The sequence below is a fragment of the Anas platyrhynchos genome, chromosome 1 (genome assembly GCF_047663525.1).
Source record: "Anas platyrhynchos isolate ZD024472 breed Pekin duck chromosome 1, IASCAAS_PekinDuck_T2T, whole genome shotgun sequence".
NCBI classification, from domain to species: Eukaryota; Metazoa; Chordata; class Aves; order Anseriformes; family Anatidae; genus Anas; species Anas platyrhynchos.
Genome location: NC_092587.1, coordinates 23,868,537 through 23,886,613, shown reverse-complemented (window position 1 = coordinate 23,886,613; position 18,077 = coordinate 23,868,537). Strand labels below are relative to the sequence as shown.

The 18,077-nt window shown below is 35.6% G+C and overlaps 1 protein-coding gene across 11 annotated transcripts in view; it reads right to left on the bottom strand.

The window, feature by feature from the left end:
* Nucleotides 1-18,077, bottom strand: part of CADPS2 (calcium dependent secretion activator 2) — a 312,136-nt gene that overhangs the window by 106,209 nt on the left and 187,850 nt on the right. For all 11 annotated transcript variants that reach the window (XR_011806831.1, XM_072033275.1, XM_072033270.1 and 8 more), the window contains 4 exons: nucleotides 15,215-15,281; nucleotides 8,480-8,588; nucleotides 7,140-7,343; nucleotides 756-892 (listed from right to left, as the gene is read on the bottom strand). Coding sequence is in view for 10 of the 11 variants with exons in the window: in XM_072033275.1 (XP_071889376.1) it covers nucleotides 756-892; nucleotides 7,140-7,343; nucleotides 8,480-8,588; nucleotides 15,215-15,281 (517 nt within the window). In the remaining variant the exon portion in view is untranslated. The remainder of the gene's footprint in view (nucleotides 1-755; nucleotides 893-7,139; nucleotides 7,344-8,479; nucleotides 8,589-15,214; nucleotides 15,282-18,077) is intronic.

The following is an 18,077-nucleotide window of genomic DNA, read 5'->3' as shown; positions in this document are numbered from 1 at the left end:
TTCAGACAGTATCAGGTGAAAAATAAAGCCTTGGGAAATTATGAGGTGTGATCCACACAAAGATGTTTAACAAGTGTGTGTAATCTGATGGATTTCCACAGAAGATTCCTGCTGGCTTTTCCCACTGAAAATTAAACCAGAAACACCCCCATCCTCAACTTCTAAACCCATAAAACATAGAATAGAAAGTGTTTCAAAGTAAAGGGAAACTCTCTTACAGCTGTCTTTGATATAGAGATCCCCCTTTACTTGTTTTTGTTTAATAATTACACTCCCATTTGTTTCTTGCAATTCAGGTAATACAACACATCCATATATTTATACTGCCTGTGGTCCTGCTTCCTTTCTATTGGTATTTTTTCATCTTCACACCCCATCAGAATGAAGAATTACAAGATAGCTGAAAATGTCTGACATGAGGTAACTGCATTTGTACCTTGAAATACCTGTACAGGTGTCAGTAAATCCTACCCCAGGGACTTTTACCATTATTAAAACTTTCTGTTTTAATTCAGACCTCCATAGAAGACATGACAAATTTCAGCTGATAAAAATCTGAGACAGTTTGGGTCTCTTTGCTTTCTATTGAGTGGCACAGCAGCAGTTTGCAAGTGTATAATTTTCAAATTTGAAAGCAATCGATTGGACCCTTTATTCCAACTACAACCACAGGTATTGAATGAACGAGGAAGAAAGGACTACTTTGTAACAACTATTTCTCACTTCTTTATAGCTATCTTCTAGTCTATACTCACCAAACAAGAATAGGAGTCATTCAATCTGTGATCCAAGGTCTGCCTCTGAAGCAGTCTAAAGAGGGAAGCATGGTCAAATTTGCAGGGATTAGCAGAAATAAACTCCTCCATGCCATGTTTCTGACCACGGTCTGTATCTGTTCATACAAGGGAGAAAATGTACAGAGCAATACGTATGAGTGTCTGTGCAGATTCACAAATACAAGTGTAACATGGTGTAAATTCTCAATACATAAAGTCTCTTGAAAAAATTGCAAAGAAATTACAATTCTTAATTATATAAGAACAAATCTTAGTTACATAAGTAGGTGCTTGCAAGTGACTTATTATAGAATCTTTTTTTAAAATGTGACAAATAGCATTATTGAATTATTTTTCTACCATCATAAAAATCTATGGAATGTGACAGAAAAAAAAAGTTGATACCCACTGACAGATGAAACAAAACAATTTAGAAAGGCTACCTGAAAATACAACATAGAACATTAAAATAATTCTGCAAATACTTTTCTTCAATGTTTCTTCAAACACTTCAAATGTTACAAAACAATTTGCGAGTACAAAAAATGTGTTCTGCAATTTCTTTTTTGTTTTGTTTTGTTTTTTTGTGATTCCAGTTTTAGCAAAATAGCCAAATAAATATTCTTTACTCAACTAGAAAAAGAAATAGAAAAATAAAAGGTTTATGCATTTATTTCTATAGACAAGAAAGAGCATATTTACTGCAGATCAAAGTACCACTCATAGAAATATTCATCATGGCTTGAAGCCTACTTCTCAAATGGCAAACTGGAGCAGAAATGAACACACTGGCTTGAGCTAGGTCATTTCCAGCCTTCTTTTTGTACTCAGCTTTTAATGAGACAAACCTTAATGTAGTAATGGCAAAAAGCTCCTTCAACCTTCAAGCAAAGAGTAGTGAAAAAGGGAGCAGCATTTTTGTGTAAATACATCGAGAAAACATACCATCCCAAATGGCACTTCAATCAAAGGCCCAAATTTATTGTTCTTCACAGATTGCATCTTTCAACGCCTTTAAACCCCGCGGGTTTATCAAAAGAGAAGCTCTAGTGATTGCTTTCATTAATGCTATGTTTTGTCAAAATCCTCAATGTGAATTATCTACCAAGTATGGACAGAAAAAGCCTTACAGTGCCCAAAAGGACTAGTTATGTATTAGCACATTAGCTGTCTTGGATTCTATAGACTGTATTGGGGTGAACAGTCTTATCAACTTAAAAATTGACTTCCCCTTTCAATAGGGTCTTGGCTCTTTGTTCCTTTAAATTCAAACCTAGGTCTTTTTATATTCGTTACTAGAAAAGTACAGATCTAAGTGTATCCTAAATGCAGTTTTGAAAACCTGCATAATACAAAACTAAAATTTCTAAAGAAAAGGAGACAAAAGTTTATTGATTAAACCCAATTATAGAGTCAGGTTCATAATAAAACTCAATATTGATCTGTGGGCATGATGCTAACATAATCAGTCACATTTAGAAATTTAGCCCCAGATCATATTGATCCATGTCAAGTCCAACTTTCAGCTGTATTTGTGGATGGGAGAATTATTTAATTCAAGCTGAAGGATCTGCAGCATCACATCTTGGAAAGATGCAGAAACTAATTCATATCACTTGGCTTTGCATTGTCAAAGCAAGAGTCACATCCATGTGACAGATTTCACCAAGGTGGATGTAGCAAATAAACAGTATGACAATACATCGATGGTGTAAGGTATGAGACTATCATCCCAGAGAAACAGCAACATGTATTTTTAATGACTAAAGGACCAGTAGCATGTGTGATTACACAGATTAACCATATTTCCATAAGCATTAGAATAGCCTATAATTAATGACAAGCTTAGCTGATATTTTTGAGAAAGCTACACAAAATACTTTCTCTTAATTAGTACAATTTAAATATATTTAAACATATGAATTCAAAGATAAACTGATATCAACAAAACTACTTACATACTGAAAGTACTAAACTACAATGTGAAAACATCTTCAGTTTCCAAAATGAAACACACACACCTAAAAGTTTTCCAAACCCAATCTAATATGTGACTGTTTTCTATATGTCTTGTAAGTTTTCCATCTTACATGGGTAACAGATTTATTAACTCCTTTAAGGTAAGGTAGATCACAGAAGAGAAAAATAATTAATATTTACTTCTGGCAGTGGTCTGTACAAATCATACACAGTTAAATCTTTCTTAATTTAATTGGCTTGATTTTTTTTTTTCTCTGTTTTACTACACATATAAAAAAATCTCTGTACATACTGAAAATAATTTAAGTCTTTTGAAATTGTGAGACTGCATGTTGCAAATGAAACATGGATTCAACATTATGATAGAGTCATCTAGATAATCTGAATGTGTAAGGAAACCTATTAAATACAACACAGCTTCTGAAAGCAGGATTTCATATTAGATAATTTGTGCAACATAAGCAAAACCATTTATTTTAAAATGCACATACATGTACTTGCTACATTTAATTCTACAGAAAAACACATGAATGACTACCATCATTAAGGGAATCAAACATAACAGATAACCCTGTCAAATAGTAACAGAAGATCTGTTACCAAATATAGTCTAACAACAGAAAAAGAAATTAAAAACTTACCTTTACTTGCTGTAGGCAAGCAAGAAATAATGGGAAAATAAATCTGATGTAATATTCGCATCTTATTTTACTATTATGATATACATATGAGAGAATTCATATTTTTTTTTTCAAATAAAATGGATTAAAAAATATAACAACTTAAAGATTATGAGGAAATAATAAATGTTATATGAATGTGATTTAAAAATGGTTAGAATGATTGTATTTTTCAAATACCTAAACAAATGAGCTTTTAATGTCCTGTTCGGGCTACAACCAAATGCAAAAGACATAAAAGAGTGCTATATTGTGATATACAGTTAAGAAAAAAAGAAATAAAATTCTATTTTCTTCTCAGCATTCTCTCAACCTTGGGAAATATTGGGAAGGGGAATTGGGAAGAACTCTGGGGCAATAATAGTTCGTTTGTTTTTCACAATTAATTTTCTGCCCTTCTTAAAGGAATTTGTTGTTCTGCTTTCAGTGGCCTCTAACTCAAACTCATGATTGTGGCTGGTACTTCCATGTCACATGGTCTATTTCAGCTCATGCATTTATTTCACTGTTTGGAAACTGTTAGCCAAAACACTATCCATTTTCTTAACTCAAGGTGTATTTTAGATCAAATGTGTATTTTAAAACCATGGTAAAAACTTATGAAAGCTATTGCATAAGTTTTAGTAAACCCTTTGGGTGTTCTTTAGGCAAGCATTTTCATCTTAGCAGAACAGCATACTGAATATGCCTTTTGCAAGCTTTGCAAGAAAATTACAATTTTAGCCCAGCTACAAATGCTAAAAAAAACTTAACATTCTCAGTGACTCAGTAGAGTTGAGTGAATTAGGATTAGTAAGAACTCCAGGCTTACAGCACATGCTGGTTCCTAGTGGTGAGCAAATCAGTAGGCACCATCTCTGCCCTGTTCCAGCCCAGAAGCAAACATGTTTTTTGTAACATTTACTAGGGTAAAATGCTGCCAGGGTGAACTGCAGAAACTGGCCCTGTAATGCGGTTTACGTCCTCCCTTTTGTGGCTCTGAGTGACATCCCTGTTGAGTCTTAGCACTCTGGAAGCAATTTGAACTAACTCAGGCAGGCAGGAAAGCAGGTAGAGAAAGAAATCTAGTATTTTAAGGAATAAAAAGATTTAGAGACTGGGAGGGTAAGCAGTATGACTTGGATACAAAAGAAGCTGGAATTTGTTGGATGAAGATGAAGGTGCACATACTCTTTGCAAAAGACAGGCATGACATACATTACATTCCTTTAAATTTCATTCCTCCACAGACAGTGGCAGCTTACCCTGGGAACATTTCAAATCCTGATCACTGACCAGGACTCCGAAGTGCTACATGTTTAGAAACACAGGCCAAAGAGACAATCCGTGCCCCTAGAACCTTATCATTTATATATCAGACAATGGAAAGTGAAAGAATATAAGACTGGCCAGTAAAGCTTGAACTGGGGATAGCACACAGATGGACTGCTACTGCTCTGCTGAAGAACAGATTTGAGAAGGATATGAGATAGTTTTGAGTAGCACAGGGGAGAGGATAAAGGCAACTTACTGACTGTGAAAGGAGTGGGTGGTGTAGGCTGGCATTAACCTCTCCTTCCTAAAAGGGGGGTAGCTGGAGGCGAACAGGACGAGGATATGAAGGGGAAGGGAGGAACATGCAGGGAGAGTGGTGTTATTCCACTCTTACAGGTAGTAAGTGTATGGTGGATATAAAGTGTATGGTGGATATAAAGATGCCAAGCCTGCTGAGAAAACTGTGTAAAATGAGAAGACAGCTTTTCTTTCTGTTTGTTTTTAAAAGTTCTAGTAAATCAAACATACGTGCACAAATGCCCCAGAACTGTTTTAAAAGAATTGCCTTGCAATAACATCACCAATCATTCAAAATCTGAGCAATGATAAGGTCAAACAGCAGCATTTCTTGTGTGTTAGTATTATGACACCAGCACCTTAATACTAGTCATGATCTGGTTCTCCCAGAAAAACAACAACAAAAAGTTCAAAGATTCAGAGTGATAAAAATAAAATATAAAAGAAATATAAAATTTATCATTTTAGGTCTCATTTACTTCCATACCACTAAACCATGATAGGTAGAGAATTTTTACAGTGTTTGTCACTGGACTATCCAAATAGACTGAAAATGTTGATGTTATATTTCCATGACTAATCCTAAAGCATTTCCTCATTTGGCAAATTGCCCGCACTATCTTCTTGATTACATAACGGACACAATTACGTACATGGACAATTTAATTGTCTGCGCAAGCTCCCTCTGCAATGCACTTTTGGTCAGCTACATGTTTCATTTGGAAACCTCTTTAACTTTGCCACCACTGGATTGATGTTTTGTGAAACCAATGTATGGTTATGGATTTGACTCACTTTGCTACTTAATAAATAGGATTTTACATTCTGCACGTGGGCTTTAAAAAACTTTAAAAGGGCTTCTTTTCCTTCTTCCCTGTAGATATTTTCACAAAGAGACCATCTTTGCATTCATGGTGCCATAGGACCAGAGAGATGTTTGGCTTTGTGTTGCCTCACCTCTGCTTTTGCAGTGTTGCTTACAGTATGTGAAATACGTCACCTTAACACACCCCTCTGGTGCGTAGTTAGATCACTCTTTGAAATCAGTTCAGATTAAAAATTCAACAGATGTCAGTGCTTTTGTGAGATAAAATATGTTCTATTAAGTTTTCTTTACAACCCAGTCAGGATTTTGGATACCTATTGCTCAGTGTAACCAGCACATTTTACTGTCATCTAGTAGTATAATGATAAAAGATTACAATGTGAACAGAAGGATGTGAAACTGAGTGATAGATAGCAGGACTGACAGAGGACAATGATTTTGAGTCAATTTGTCACAGATTTCAGATTATAAACCAAACTGAGTCTAAAACAGTCTCTCCTCTTCTACTCTGCGTATACAGATAGATGACACAGGGGAAGGATTACTGTATATGATGTTGTAAACATTTTATAGCTATTAAAAAATCCTTGGATTGTATTAGTTATCTGGGTTAGAAAAGTTGCCCCCCTCAGCCCCTGAAACAATAAAATCATATGCTCCCTCCCTATGTGCAGATATCTATAAGACAGAATACTTTGAAATAGACTATATGAAAAATTCAACTGTTAATATATGCTACCTACCCTGATTTTCTTTGAAAAAAATATTTTCCTGACAAGGAATGACAAGGAAAATTTAAATTGGATTTTTATGTATTTATTTATTTATTTTATATCCAGTGTAGTATTAACACTGAAGGGTACAAAAACCTAGTGGCCCATCTAGTACATTTCAACTTACAATGTACTGTCTGCATTTCAATTCTTACAAAGCTAATATATAAAATGTATGATAAAGCTTACCTAAATCTATAAATTCCTGAGAATAAATTGATGCTTTTCTATTCAATACTACATTAGCTGACTAGTGAAAAATAAAATGTACACCAAACACCATCTCCATGGTAATATGTAGGTCAACTGTAATGAAGATGAAGCTAATTGTCACATATTCATGGATTATAATAAAAATAATGACCTCCAAGTCAGGATTTCCCTGGCTGGTAATAATAATCTGAGTTAAAGAGCTTCTGGATAACAACAAACTGCTTGGCAAATTTCTCCAGTGAATGAGTTCAGCTTAATTGAACTTCACTGAGGGAGCCATAACATATTTTACCAACTAAAACCAAAACCAAAGCCACAAAAGAAAAAGAAAGCGACTTACAAAGTGGGGATACATCAGTGTTGACATTTCCTCCTTTAGGATTCATCTTCTGAGCTTGACTTGCGGGAATAGGCTTATAAGATTGACCCGTGGCTCTGTACATCGCTTGAACCCAGAGTATTCTATCCTGTTCATCGTCACTGGCAAATATTACAGTATCGCCTTCTTTAACAGCATTGAAAAACATTCGACCACCCTGAAGACCTGAAGCAGGAAACAGGAAGCTAATCTTGGTAAGTCTGAGTTACTTCTAAATCACCATCAATGTTAAGAACATTAATTCACTGGTTTTCCTGTGTGTGTGTTTAGGAATGGGGGGAGGTGGTCAATAATCATTTAATAGGTATGAACTAGATAGGATAATATCTAGAGCTATAGGGATCAAATGGTAATATAAGTAGAATCAACTATAGAAATCAAGGGACAAAATATTTCCATTATTCCATTTCCAATTCAAGTCCAATTTATTTCTTATTCATCTTCTCCACATCACATGGCATTTTGTATTTCTCTAACACGTTCTCCTCCAAGGCATCATTTTCTGTGCTGGATGTCTACTTTATCTCTTCTTGAACAGAAGCATCTCCGTACTACTTATCAACTTTATTGCTCCTTCCTTGGTACCTTTTCTTATATGAGTACTTTACTCTGTGAGTGAATAACTAGAGTGGCACACAACATTCAGTGTAGCTGCAACCAGGGATTTTTTTGTGACATAACATTGCCTTAGCTTTCCAAATATCTACTGATCATTGTTTGGCTTTTCAATTATTCTAAACATTAAGGTAACTTTTTCAAAGATCAATCTGCAATATCTTGAGGTGTCTTAAATTCATAACCCTCCAGTGTTTACATACAGCTGAATCATTTTTCTCTACATGTGTAACTTTGATTTCCCTCTGCCAACCTACTACTAAATTGTGTAGATTTTTCTGCTATTGTCAATTTTGTTTTCTTTATTACTCTGAGTAATTTATCTTTAGCAATCACTGCCACCATTCACATTCTTTTCTAAATCACTTATGAATATACTTAACATTGCCACAAGATTCCACCATCAAAAACAGAGAAGTGGGAAAGACTGACTAGAGTTCATTATCTTTTCCTTGTATCATAGTGGTTTTATAATTTTCAGGCAATGTTAGTGTGAGTTTATTGTTCTTACAAGCTTCTTTCTAAAACCATGATTTTTTCACACTAGAAAATCTTAGAGGAATAATTGCAAAACCTTCAGAAGCTGAAAAAAATAGCCTTGGTGGTTTTCAGTACTAAATCAAAATGAACAAAGTCAATTAGCTATTTTACACAAACATATTGTACTTCAAAACCATGAAAAATACCTGTGTGAGGAGCTGTATAATCCACAGTGTATCCTTCCAGTTGCATCAGTTCCTGAGGCTCAGATTTCTTTTCTCTGTAACTGCACATAGCAAATGTGTATTGGCTAACCTGAATAAGAAAGAACTTCTTAATTGCTCAGTTCCAGAGCAAATGTTGCACAATACATGTACCACTGCTTAAATTAGATCTCAGTTGTGCTGAAGAAACAAAAACCACTTTTTTTCAGAAATATTTACAATGTAAAACTTCATGTTCTTTCCCCTTCCTGTCAAAAGGAAGGAAAAAAAAAATCTCTGAACACTCTTTGCAATTTTCTGAAACACAATATATTTTTGGCTGTTGCTTTATGCAAAATTAAAATGAAGCTGTCATGGTTTTGGCTGGAATAAAGTTTTGTTTTTTTTTAAATAGAGATTTGTATGATTCTGTGTTTTGGATTTTTGGTGAAAGTAGTGGTGATAACATACTGTTTTTTAGTTGTTGCAGAGCAGGGCTTACACGGAGACAAGGACTTCTCTGCTTCTTGTGTTGCCCTGCCAGCAAGGGGGCTGGGGGTTCACATGGAGCTGGGAGGGAACACAGCCAGGACAGCTGACCCAGGCTGGCTAAAGGGATATCCCATACCTTATGCTGTCATGCTCAGTAATAAAAGCTGGGCTAAAGAAGGAAGAAGTGGGGACGTTCGGAGTGATGGCATTTGTCTTCCCAAGAAACAGCTAGACACTATGAGCCCTGCTTTCCTGGAAGTGGATGAAGTCATGCCTGCAGATGTGAAGCAGCAAATGATTTCCTTGTTTTGCTTCACTTACATATGCAGCTTTTTCTGTACCTACTAAACTGTCTTTACCCCAACCCATGAGTTCTCATACTTTTACCTTTCTGATTCTCTTTCCCACTCTGTCTGGGGAGACTGAGCAAGTACCTGCATGGTACTAAGCTTCCTGACAGGGTTAAACCACAACAAAAGTAAACTAGATTCAGCTAGGAAAATACTTGGTGACAACCAAACTGGTTAGCCTACTGTGTAAGAGAAAAGGTTCTGTATTCTAAGAAGCTGAAAAAAAAGAACATTTATGTATAAAAATACTGTTTGCAGAAGGATTGCAAAACACTTATCATGCAGCTGGAAAGGTGATCACAAAACTAGCCAGTTCTATATAGAGAAGGTAAGTATCAGAACATTCAGTTTGATTTTATAGTCTGATTTCTGCATCTTTTGTACCTCTATTCACAGTCATGAACAACATGAAGTTCCTTCTGGTCAAGTACAATTAGGGAAAAAGAAAAGCATTAAGAGAAGGATCTGCCATCATGTGGTTTAAGACTCTATAGACAGAATAGGCAGTAATAAGAAGAGGTGATTGGAAAGATAAAGAGATATCTTACAGCTGAGGGAGAAAAAGCAGTCACTGAAACAAAACTGAGATACTGCCAAAAAAAAAAAAAAAAAAAAAAAAAAAAAGCTTGTAAATCTGCACACTGGAAACTTTAAGGAAATGAATTTACACATTTACACAGGCCTCCAAAACTTGTCTCTCCAGGGTCTGTAGGATGTCTGGCCATCTGACTTGTTTTGAACTACAATACGATTTCTTTAATTTGCAAAATTATGCAAGGATCCAAGGATATGCAAGAAGCCTGTCTGACAGACAATGGACTGTCTTGATCTCAGTTGTTGACTGCTCAGCTAATCATCACCTAGATCTACAGCTTTGGCTACAACTTCAGGAATGATCCTTTTTGACATAAAATTTCAACAGCTGATTTCAACGTCATTCATATATTAGTTGTTGCTATGACTGCACACTAATCTGCCTTAAAATCCAGTGACTTCAATTGCCCGTGATTGAAGATTTTTGACTTTCTGTGAAAAAGATTTGATATTCATGGAAAGTTGCAAGGTGTGAGATTATTATTGGCATAATGGTCTGATAATAATGTGCTATTTTAAGTATGGTGACTTTTTTTGTAAAATTCATTTTGAGAATCCCTGGGAAAACAGGATTATGCTACACTATGTATATAGACCATATGTCCTCTGCCACAGTGTGCTCAAGCAAAAGGAACAGGTGTAATAGATCTCTCCGTGAAGACCCTAACTCAGTACTAACATCTTCAGCATTACAGTAGAAACCTATAGCCAACAGAAACTAACATAGGTATTCCAGTACATTAATTAAAGTAGCTTTACAGGACATTTCATATATACATAAACTATATGTATATACAAACTATAATGTATATGGTTTCCTATCTACAATATTATAGCAAATAAACTACTTTATTTAAAGTAACTAATTCTAATTTCATCTTGTGAAACAGATATGAATTTGAGCAACAAGTATGGTTAAAAGTACAGTTAAAAACTAAGCTCAGTTTTCCACCTTGAGCTTAGTACATTTGCTTTAATAGTCTGTACAAGAAGAGCTAAACGTAAATAAAAACAAAATACAACCTAGCCCACCATTTTCAGAAATTCAGATTTTCGGCTAGGAGGAGCTACTACAATCAGCCAAACTGTCTTCCAGCATAACATATACTACAGATTTTTGCCTCACTGTTTGAGCATTGTGCCCATAACTGCTTTCAGTTGTAGTACTTATTTTAGAAAATAACTGTATGTTGGTTTAAAGATTTTTAGTCATTTCTAGGGTAGCAGGGCAGTGCCTGATGGCCAGGGACTGTTCCAGGCCCAACCAACTGGGGGCACTGGGGCAGTGGCTGCCCTGGGCACAAGGCACCTCCTTGGGGACGGGAATGGGCCAAGACTTGGCCAAGCTATAGTCCCATCCCACTAGGGCCCATGGCTGGTCAGGGGAGAGTTGTGGGGAGCTGGAGACCTTCCCCACTATGGTTTTATTGGGGCTGGGAATGCTGAAATGGCATCCTGGGCTGCGGGCAGGGTGGGGGAGGCCCCAGGGGGGTGGGCTGGGACAGTTGAGGCCCATCAGTGCCCTCAGGGCCCTGACACAGGCTCACCCCTAACCACATCATTAGATCTAGGTCCAGCAGAAATATCACCTCCAGTACTGTTGGGTATTTCTCTATTTATATTCCCAATGATCTTATCTGCCCTCATGCACAACCATGGAGGGAACACTGGGTAGTCACACACCTCTAAATCCTTTGCAGCTACCACTGCATCTCTTTAGAGCACCCTCCTCTCCCTTTCTTGAAAACTGAACTGACGTATTTAATTTTTGAAACCTGATATGGCAGTAAACACTTTTAAAAATTATTCTATTTGTTTGAATGAAATAGCTTAGCAGACAACCACATCACCTACATTTTCTTGTCAACAACACTGTACAACTGTATTATATAAATAAACTGAGCCATCAAAAAGGAAGTGAGCACATATTTGTTGTGGAAATGCACAGGAAAACCCAATTTTAAAGATTTTTTGTTGCATGTTTTTGTGGATTGGTTTGTGGAAAATCTGGGCTATGTGTCTTTGTTCATTTTTAATCCTATCATTATCACAGAGATTATAATGCTGCTGATTTTACTTCTAAATACATTTCAAATGTATTCTTTTAACAGAACAACTTGGTAAGAGATATTGACATCAAAATCGGTCTTACACTTCACCATTTGCTGAGACATTTTAAAGTGTTTCCACAACAAAATTACAGGAATATTATGGGAACAATCATAGAATTATAAGATCATTAAGGTTGGAAACTGCCAGCACAGTCTGAAACAACTTTTTTTTTTTTTTTTTTCATTTTTAAATAGACCAGTGTCTGCTTTTAAGTGTATTTCTTGTAGTTAATGAAGCTGTGCATTGCTTTTCCTTAGAATTCAGCAAATGAATATCAGTACACTATGGGATAACAGGATTTCATAGAACAGATTTTCAAACAAAACCTGTAAAACAGGATTTTGTAGAACAGATTTTCAAACAAAACCATAATCAAGTCATCTTCTTAAACAGTAACGCTTGACAGGAGGAGAGGAAATCTCCTTCCTACAACTGCATTTCATAATTTTCCAGGGATCCAAACACCTGACTTTGAGATGTTTTACCTACTTTGTAACAAAATGGAAAACTGACAACAAACCTGTGTGTGCATGACAGACAGATACAGGCAGCAATCTGGAAATGACTTCTGAACAGTGATGCTAGGGGATGTTCCCATGGGGCAGAAAGACCCTGTTCAGTGCACCAGGAGGACCTCTTACTGAAAACCTGGATGCTGACTGTAATCCCTGCTACAGGACATTAACGGACAGTTCAGCTGCAAGAACTAGCTTACAGCTGGGGTACTTAGCAAAAAAAATATCTGTTAAGCAAATTTTTCAAACATTAGCAAATTAATTAAGCAAATTTTTCAAACATTTTCAAAAAAAATTTTCAAACATTAGAACAAATGAAATTGAAGTTAGAGAAGTGAATCTGTATTTAGATCACTGAAGGAAGGTTATCAACAGATGAAAAATGAAGTAAAACACAGCATGTCCAGCTGAGGCTTCTTACCTAACATGTAATATCCTTGTCACTTGCTAGTTTGAAATGAACAACCTTTTAGAGAAGTGACTGGATTATAAAGGGAAGAAAAGCAAATATAATGAAGAGGTTACAATTTCTAGATTTTGTAACCTTCCTATAACATCGAGCTGTTCTTTCACACACCACTAATAACTTCTAATACATGTAGCAATAACAAAGATGCACAATACTCCCATCACTCTCCTGAAAAATCAACTTTATTCATCTAATTTCACACCTGAGTTAAATTTCCAAAGCACGTCTGTATCATACTGATAGTTTCTGTCTTACAACTGAGTTTCATGGCCTTAGTATTTTACCAACATAAGCTAAAAGCTAAAATCTACGGAGGAAGAATCATCAATATGTCAATGTTATATCAATACAACAGACTGATATTTGTTACTGAATGCTTATTTCACACATATTGACTTCAACTTATTGTCAGTGTGTGTATCATGTATAAATGAGCCAGAGCTGTCTGGACAGTAAATATTGATTTACCGCAGTACTTTTGATACAGCTTTATTGAGTTGGTAGCTGCTTTAAGATGAAATAGATGTCTAAATCCCATCACAGTTGGAAAATTCCTGTAATATTCTCTTCCAGTATTTCAATTTCAGCATAGGAAGTAGAAGATAACTAAAATTCACTTGGCTGTTCTCACAAGTGACTCCATATCACACACAAAGACCATGGGTCTCTTAGGTGTGTACTTTAAAACACAGGTGGCAGCTGTGGTTTGGAGGAAGAAAACAAGGTCTTTCTTTTTATAAAAGGAAAGATGTAAAGGAGGAGGAGTGTGAAAGAAGAGTGTGAAGGACAAGTAAGCATTCTAGTCTTCCTTTTTTTTTTGCTGTAACTCTAAGTTATTTTGCCTTCACATCCACGCCTTAACAGGGATGCTATACAGAGATCTTCTCAACCTTTGCAAATCTTAGTAACCAAGTCACAAGAAGACCTGACCTATTCTCAGAAAAACCTTGGTAAGATCTGAAACAAAAAGATTTCCTTAGCCTTTCCAGATGACTTCAACCTGAAGTCCTGTTCAACTTTACAACCATTACTCGCTAAGTATCCAAGCCAATTCCCACTGAAGCCAGAGAGAACACTGTATTGACAACAAGCTTAGCAAGAATAATGTGCAAATACTCTCAGGTTTCAGGTTTACTAAGATCTTTTTCTTTTTTTTTTTTTATTTTTATTTTTTAACATCCTTAAAAGACCAGGTGAATATGACTGACAGAATGGTAGAGAAAGGGGTCAGGCGTTCTGTAAAGCTGTTTTAGAAGCCTTTATTCTTAAATTCTTGTAAACAGGCTTCAAGCTTCATCTAACATTAACAGAGACTCACACTTTAACACTTTTCTATCAACAAAACAAAGGACACAGAAGAACATTGTTCTATGAACTAACTCAAAAGAACATCAAATTTGTAACTGTAAGGTGAAGACAAGCACAAACAGAAAATATTGATTTTTCCAAAGATTCACAGAAATTGTTCATTTCCCAGTTTTGACAACTCAAGTAAAATCTACTTTTTTTATTCCTATTGTATTGTGTTAATACTCATGTTAATGATCATGTTAATTAATCCTCATGTTAATGTTGCCATTCATCAGCACGTGAAAATACAGTACTAGGTTTGGACACAAGGTTATGAATTATCAGCCCAGCACATTTCTGTGGTTAAGAACAATTGCTTCCCTAGATTTTCTATAGCCACTACATAATTAGATTTTAGCCAATTTAATAGTGCAAGAAATACAAAAACAGCATTATTAAAAAAAAAAAAAAAAGAAAGAAAAAGTGCTTAGTAGTAACTAATCTTTGCAATTATTTAATTTTAAAGGCAGGAAATTTGTGTTGAGATAGAATAAATGAAACAGTAAGTGCAATCCACTTTAAAAATAGAACTATTTTAAATTGAGTGTTGCTAGAAAGCTATCAGTGGAATGTTTCAAGCTCACAACAATATTCAGAAATTTCTAAGTTTCAGTTGAAACAGTGCTCTGGGTTAGGACTAATTTATATATGGAAAACTCAGTGACATTTCTGTCCACTACATATATATATATGTAAATTAAAATCTATATCTATATCCTGGTAAGTGTCTATGATGTAAAAACCGTGCTGCATACACAGCCTGAGGATGGTGATTTCTAAATGGTTCCAGACGACATACATGAGAACAAACAGCCCAAGATTACTTTTCAATGAGATTTTCTGGTAGTCTACTAACCTGAACAAGAACGAAGTAGCGCTTTTTCCACCGTTTCCAAACTTTCTGTCCTAGAGCATACAAATATCTGAAAAGGAAACAATAAAAGGATTTTTTTTTCCATTAGTAATAAGCGTGATATTAGGAGCCTGTAATACATATGAGTGTATTCAGTTGCTGTACCTGACATTTTTCAGTGTTGTCACTTCTAAGAAGTGATTTTTTCTTCTGTTTACTCAAACCACAAAAAATGCACAGATATTCCTTTTCATTCAAAACTATGCTTTTTAATAACAAAACAACAAAAAAGCAGAAACTAATGATCTCATGTTTAAGACCAATCTTCTCATCATTTACATTTTATGAATTGCCTCTGAAATAAATAGATTTAAGGTTTGATTACACTAAAGTATTGAATGTTAGAAATGTTAAACTCCCCAACCTTTTTTTTTTTCCCACTTGGTTTCTATAGATGTGCTAGTGTTTCTCTAGTCAGTCACAATGTCAGTTTGGAAAAATGCTCAAATAACAAAATGTCAGCAAACAAGATAATTTTTTTTTCTAGAGTAAATAAGAGCCTAATTTCCCAGACATACTATAAAGACTCAGAATACAAAAAAACTCCTCATCATCTTGGCAATTTTCCAACAATTGTAGTCAGGAGTATCAACAAATGATAAGATAAAACTACAGATGCTGCTATTTGCTGGTAGAAGAGGCATTCTTATTACCAAAACAATTGCAACAAGTTTTATGGCACAACAGTGACATTTTTTTCTGGCACTCTGGTTGTGTTACTCTGTTGTTAACCTATGAGATGTTAACCTATGAGATGTCCCTTCTGACTGGCTGGCCTCTTTCAAAGGCATTTAGTGCAACTTGGTGAGTCAAAGGCAGATCCAAATTGTTGGTTGGTGGACGGACCTGCAGCACATTCTTACCCACTTTAGATATCACGGACAAAGGACAAACTTGTATCTAACATAAGTGTTCAGCATAATGCTTCTCATTAACCATGGTAGTTTGTCGTATTAATTAATGGCTCCCTCATTAGTGAGCCCCAGACACTTTTTCCTTCTTCAACTTCTGCTACACCTGTCCTCAAACTCTGCCTTGCTTGGTTACTCTGCCTCTATGGCAGAAAAGACAGCTGTACAGTGGTCCAGTTTGATGGATTACCATGTGATGTAGCTTTCTTTGATCAGTCCAGATCCTGCCATACACTTTTAAGTTTCTTAATTCTGTGATTATTTTAAATTCAATAAAAGGAATAAGTGGAGCAAAGACTATGTCAGAAAGGGTACCAAAGAAAGGCCATTAATAAAGTTTATTTGAAAGTTTCTAATATTTCCCAAATAAAGAAGAACTTACCTTACAGAGCATCAGGTCCATATTGTTGCACCAAATATGAGCTGTTGTGCATTTTGTTTGTGTTTCAAAAGAGTCAGAACATTTACTTTACCCAAAGTATATCACTTTGCTATTGCCCCTGTTAATCTCTTCACTACTGCCTCCAGGTGGAGGGGGAATGGCTGACAGATTCCACTCAGCCTGGAAGATAAATGACCCGGGAGAGAAAACAAAAAGGGTCCACGTGTGGTCTTTGAGCTTCCTCAGCTTTCAGCCTGATCTGTTCTATATGGTGATTCTGCCACTAAGAATAACCTATAGCTTCCTCTGACCAATGTCAGAGGACAATTGCCCCATGGACTGCACAGACCAACTGAGAGTAATACACAGTCCTCAAATGCTACAGTACAAAGATATCCTGACCATGCTCTCACCATCTTACCATGTCTTAAATTACTATAAAGTAGCCATAGACTAAGAGTGAATTCCTCTTACTTGGGACCAATGCCAGTATCATAAGCGGCAGTGGCTTTATGTACTAGCAGGAACGTAGCAGAAAATGAATAATCCAGCCCTAGAAATGTCAGGTTTAAATTCATTCCTTTTCATTATTAACTGAGCCTAGTATGGAAAAGTTCTTCTAAATAAGAGGCCTAAAATGAACATTTCATCTCAGCTAAAATGTTGCTTTTTAAATTAGTTTTCATGTAAGATATACAAGCCAGAACTGTCACAAGTTACATTAAATTCAAAATTATAAAATAGGAAAGGATACAAAACAAAACAAAACAAACAAACAAAAAAGCCAACACGACCAATGAGTATTTTTTATTCCTCCTACAAATTGAAAATGATTTCACTTCCACTTAGAGTGTTAAATACTAGCTTCCTTGGAAAACAAAGCAGTGGAACATTAACTACCTAAGTTTAAAATCCGATGGTTTTAGATAAGATTAGATAACAAAGAAGATACCATTCATGACACAACAGTGGGATTTGGTATACACGTGCAAAGCCTTATGACACTTGGTTTTGCAAATCACTATAAACACACAACTATAATCTTATATTATTAGTTCCTCTTCCAATGCCATCTCTAATGGTGACAGTATTTTCTGATGCAGAAAATTTCAGCTATTTACAAGAGAAACATCCAATGCTCATTTCAAGTGTTCAAGCTCCTGAAAGATGAGGAGATTAATGCTCACTTTAACTTAAGCCTCACATACCTAGAAGGAGACAAAATCCCAGACTTCTAAATCCTGTTTGAGCTTCTCTTTTCCATTTGTTTTTCCATTGAAATAAATGGGAAGGAAAGGACCTAAGAATGTTTTAAAATTTGGACAATATCTAGAAACTAAAGAAAGCTAGTTTTTCAAACTGTAGAAATTTCAATTGGCATCCATAAAAGAAAAAGTCTGTAAAAGCCAGTTTCCAGGATTAAATATCACTTAAGTGTCATAGCTAGAGCAGAAAATTAAGTAGTTAACAGATTCTGAAGTGAACCAAGTCCTAGAACTAAGTTTGAGAATGT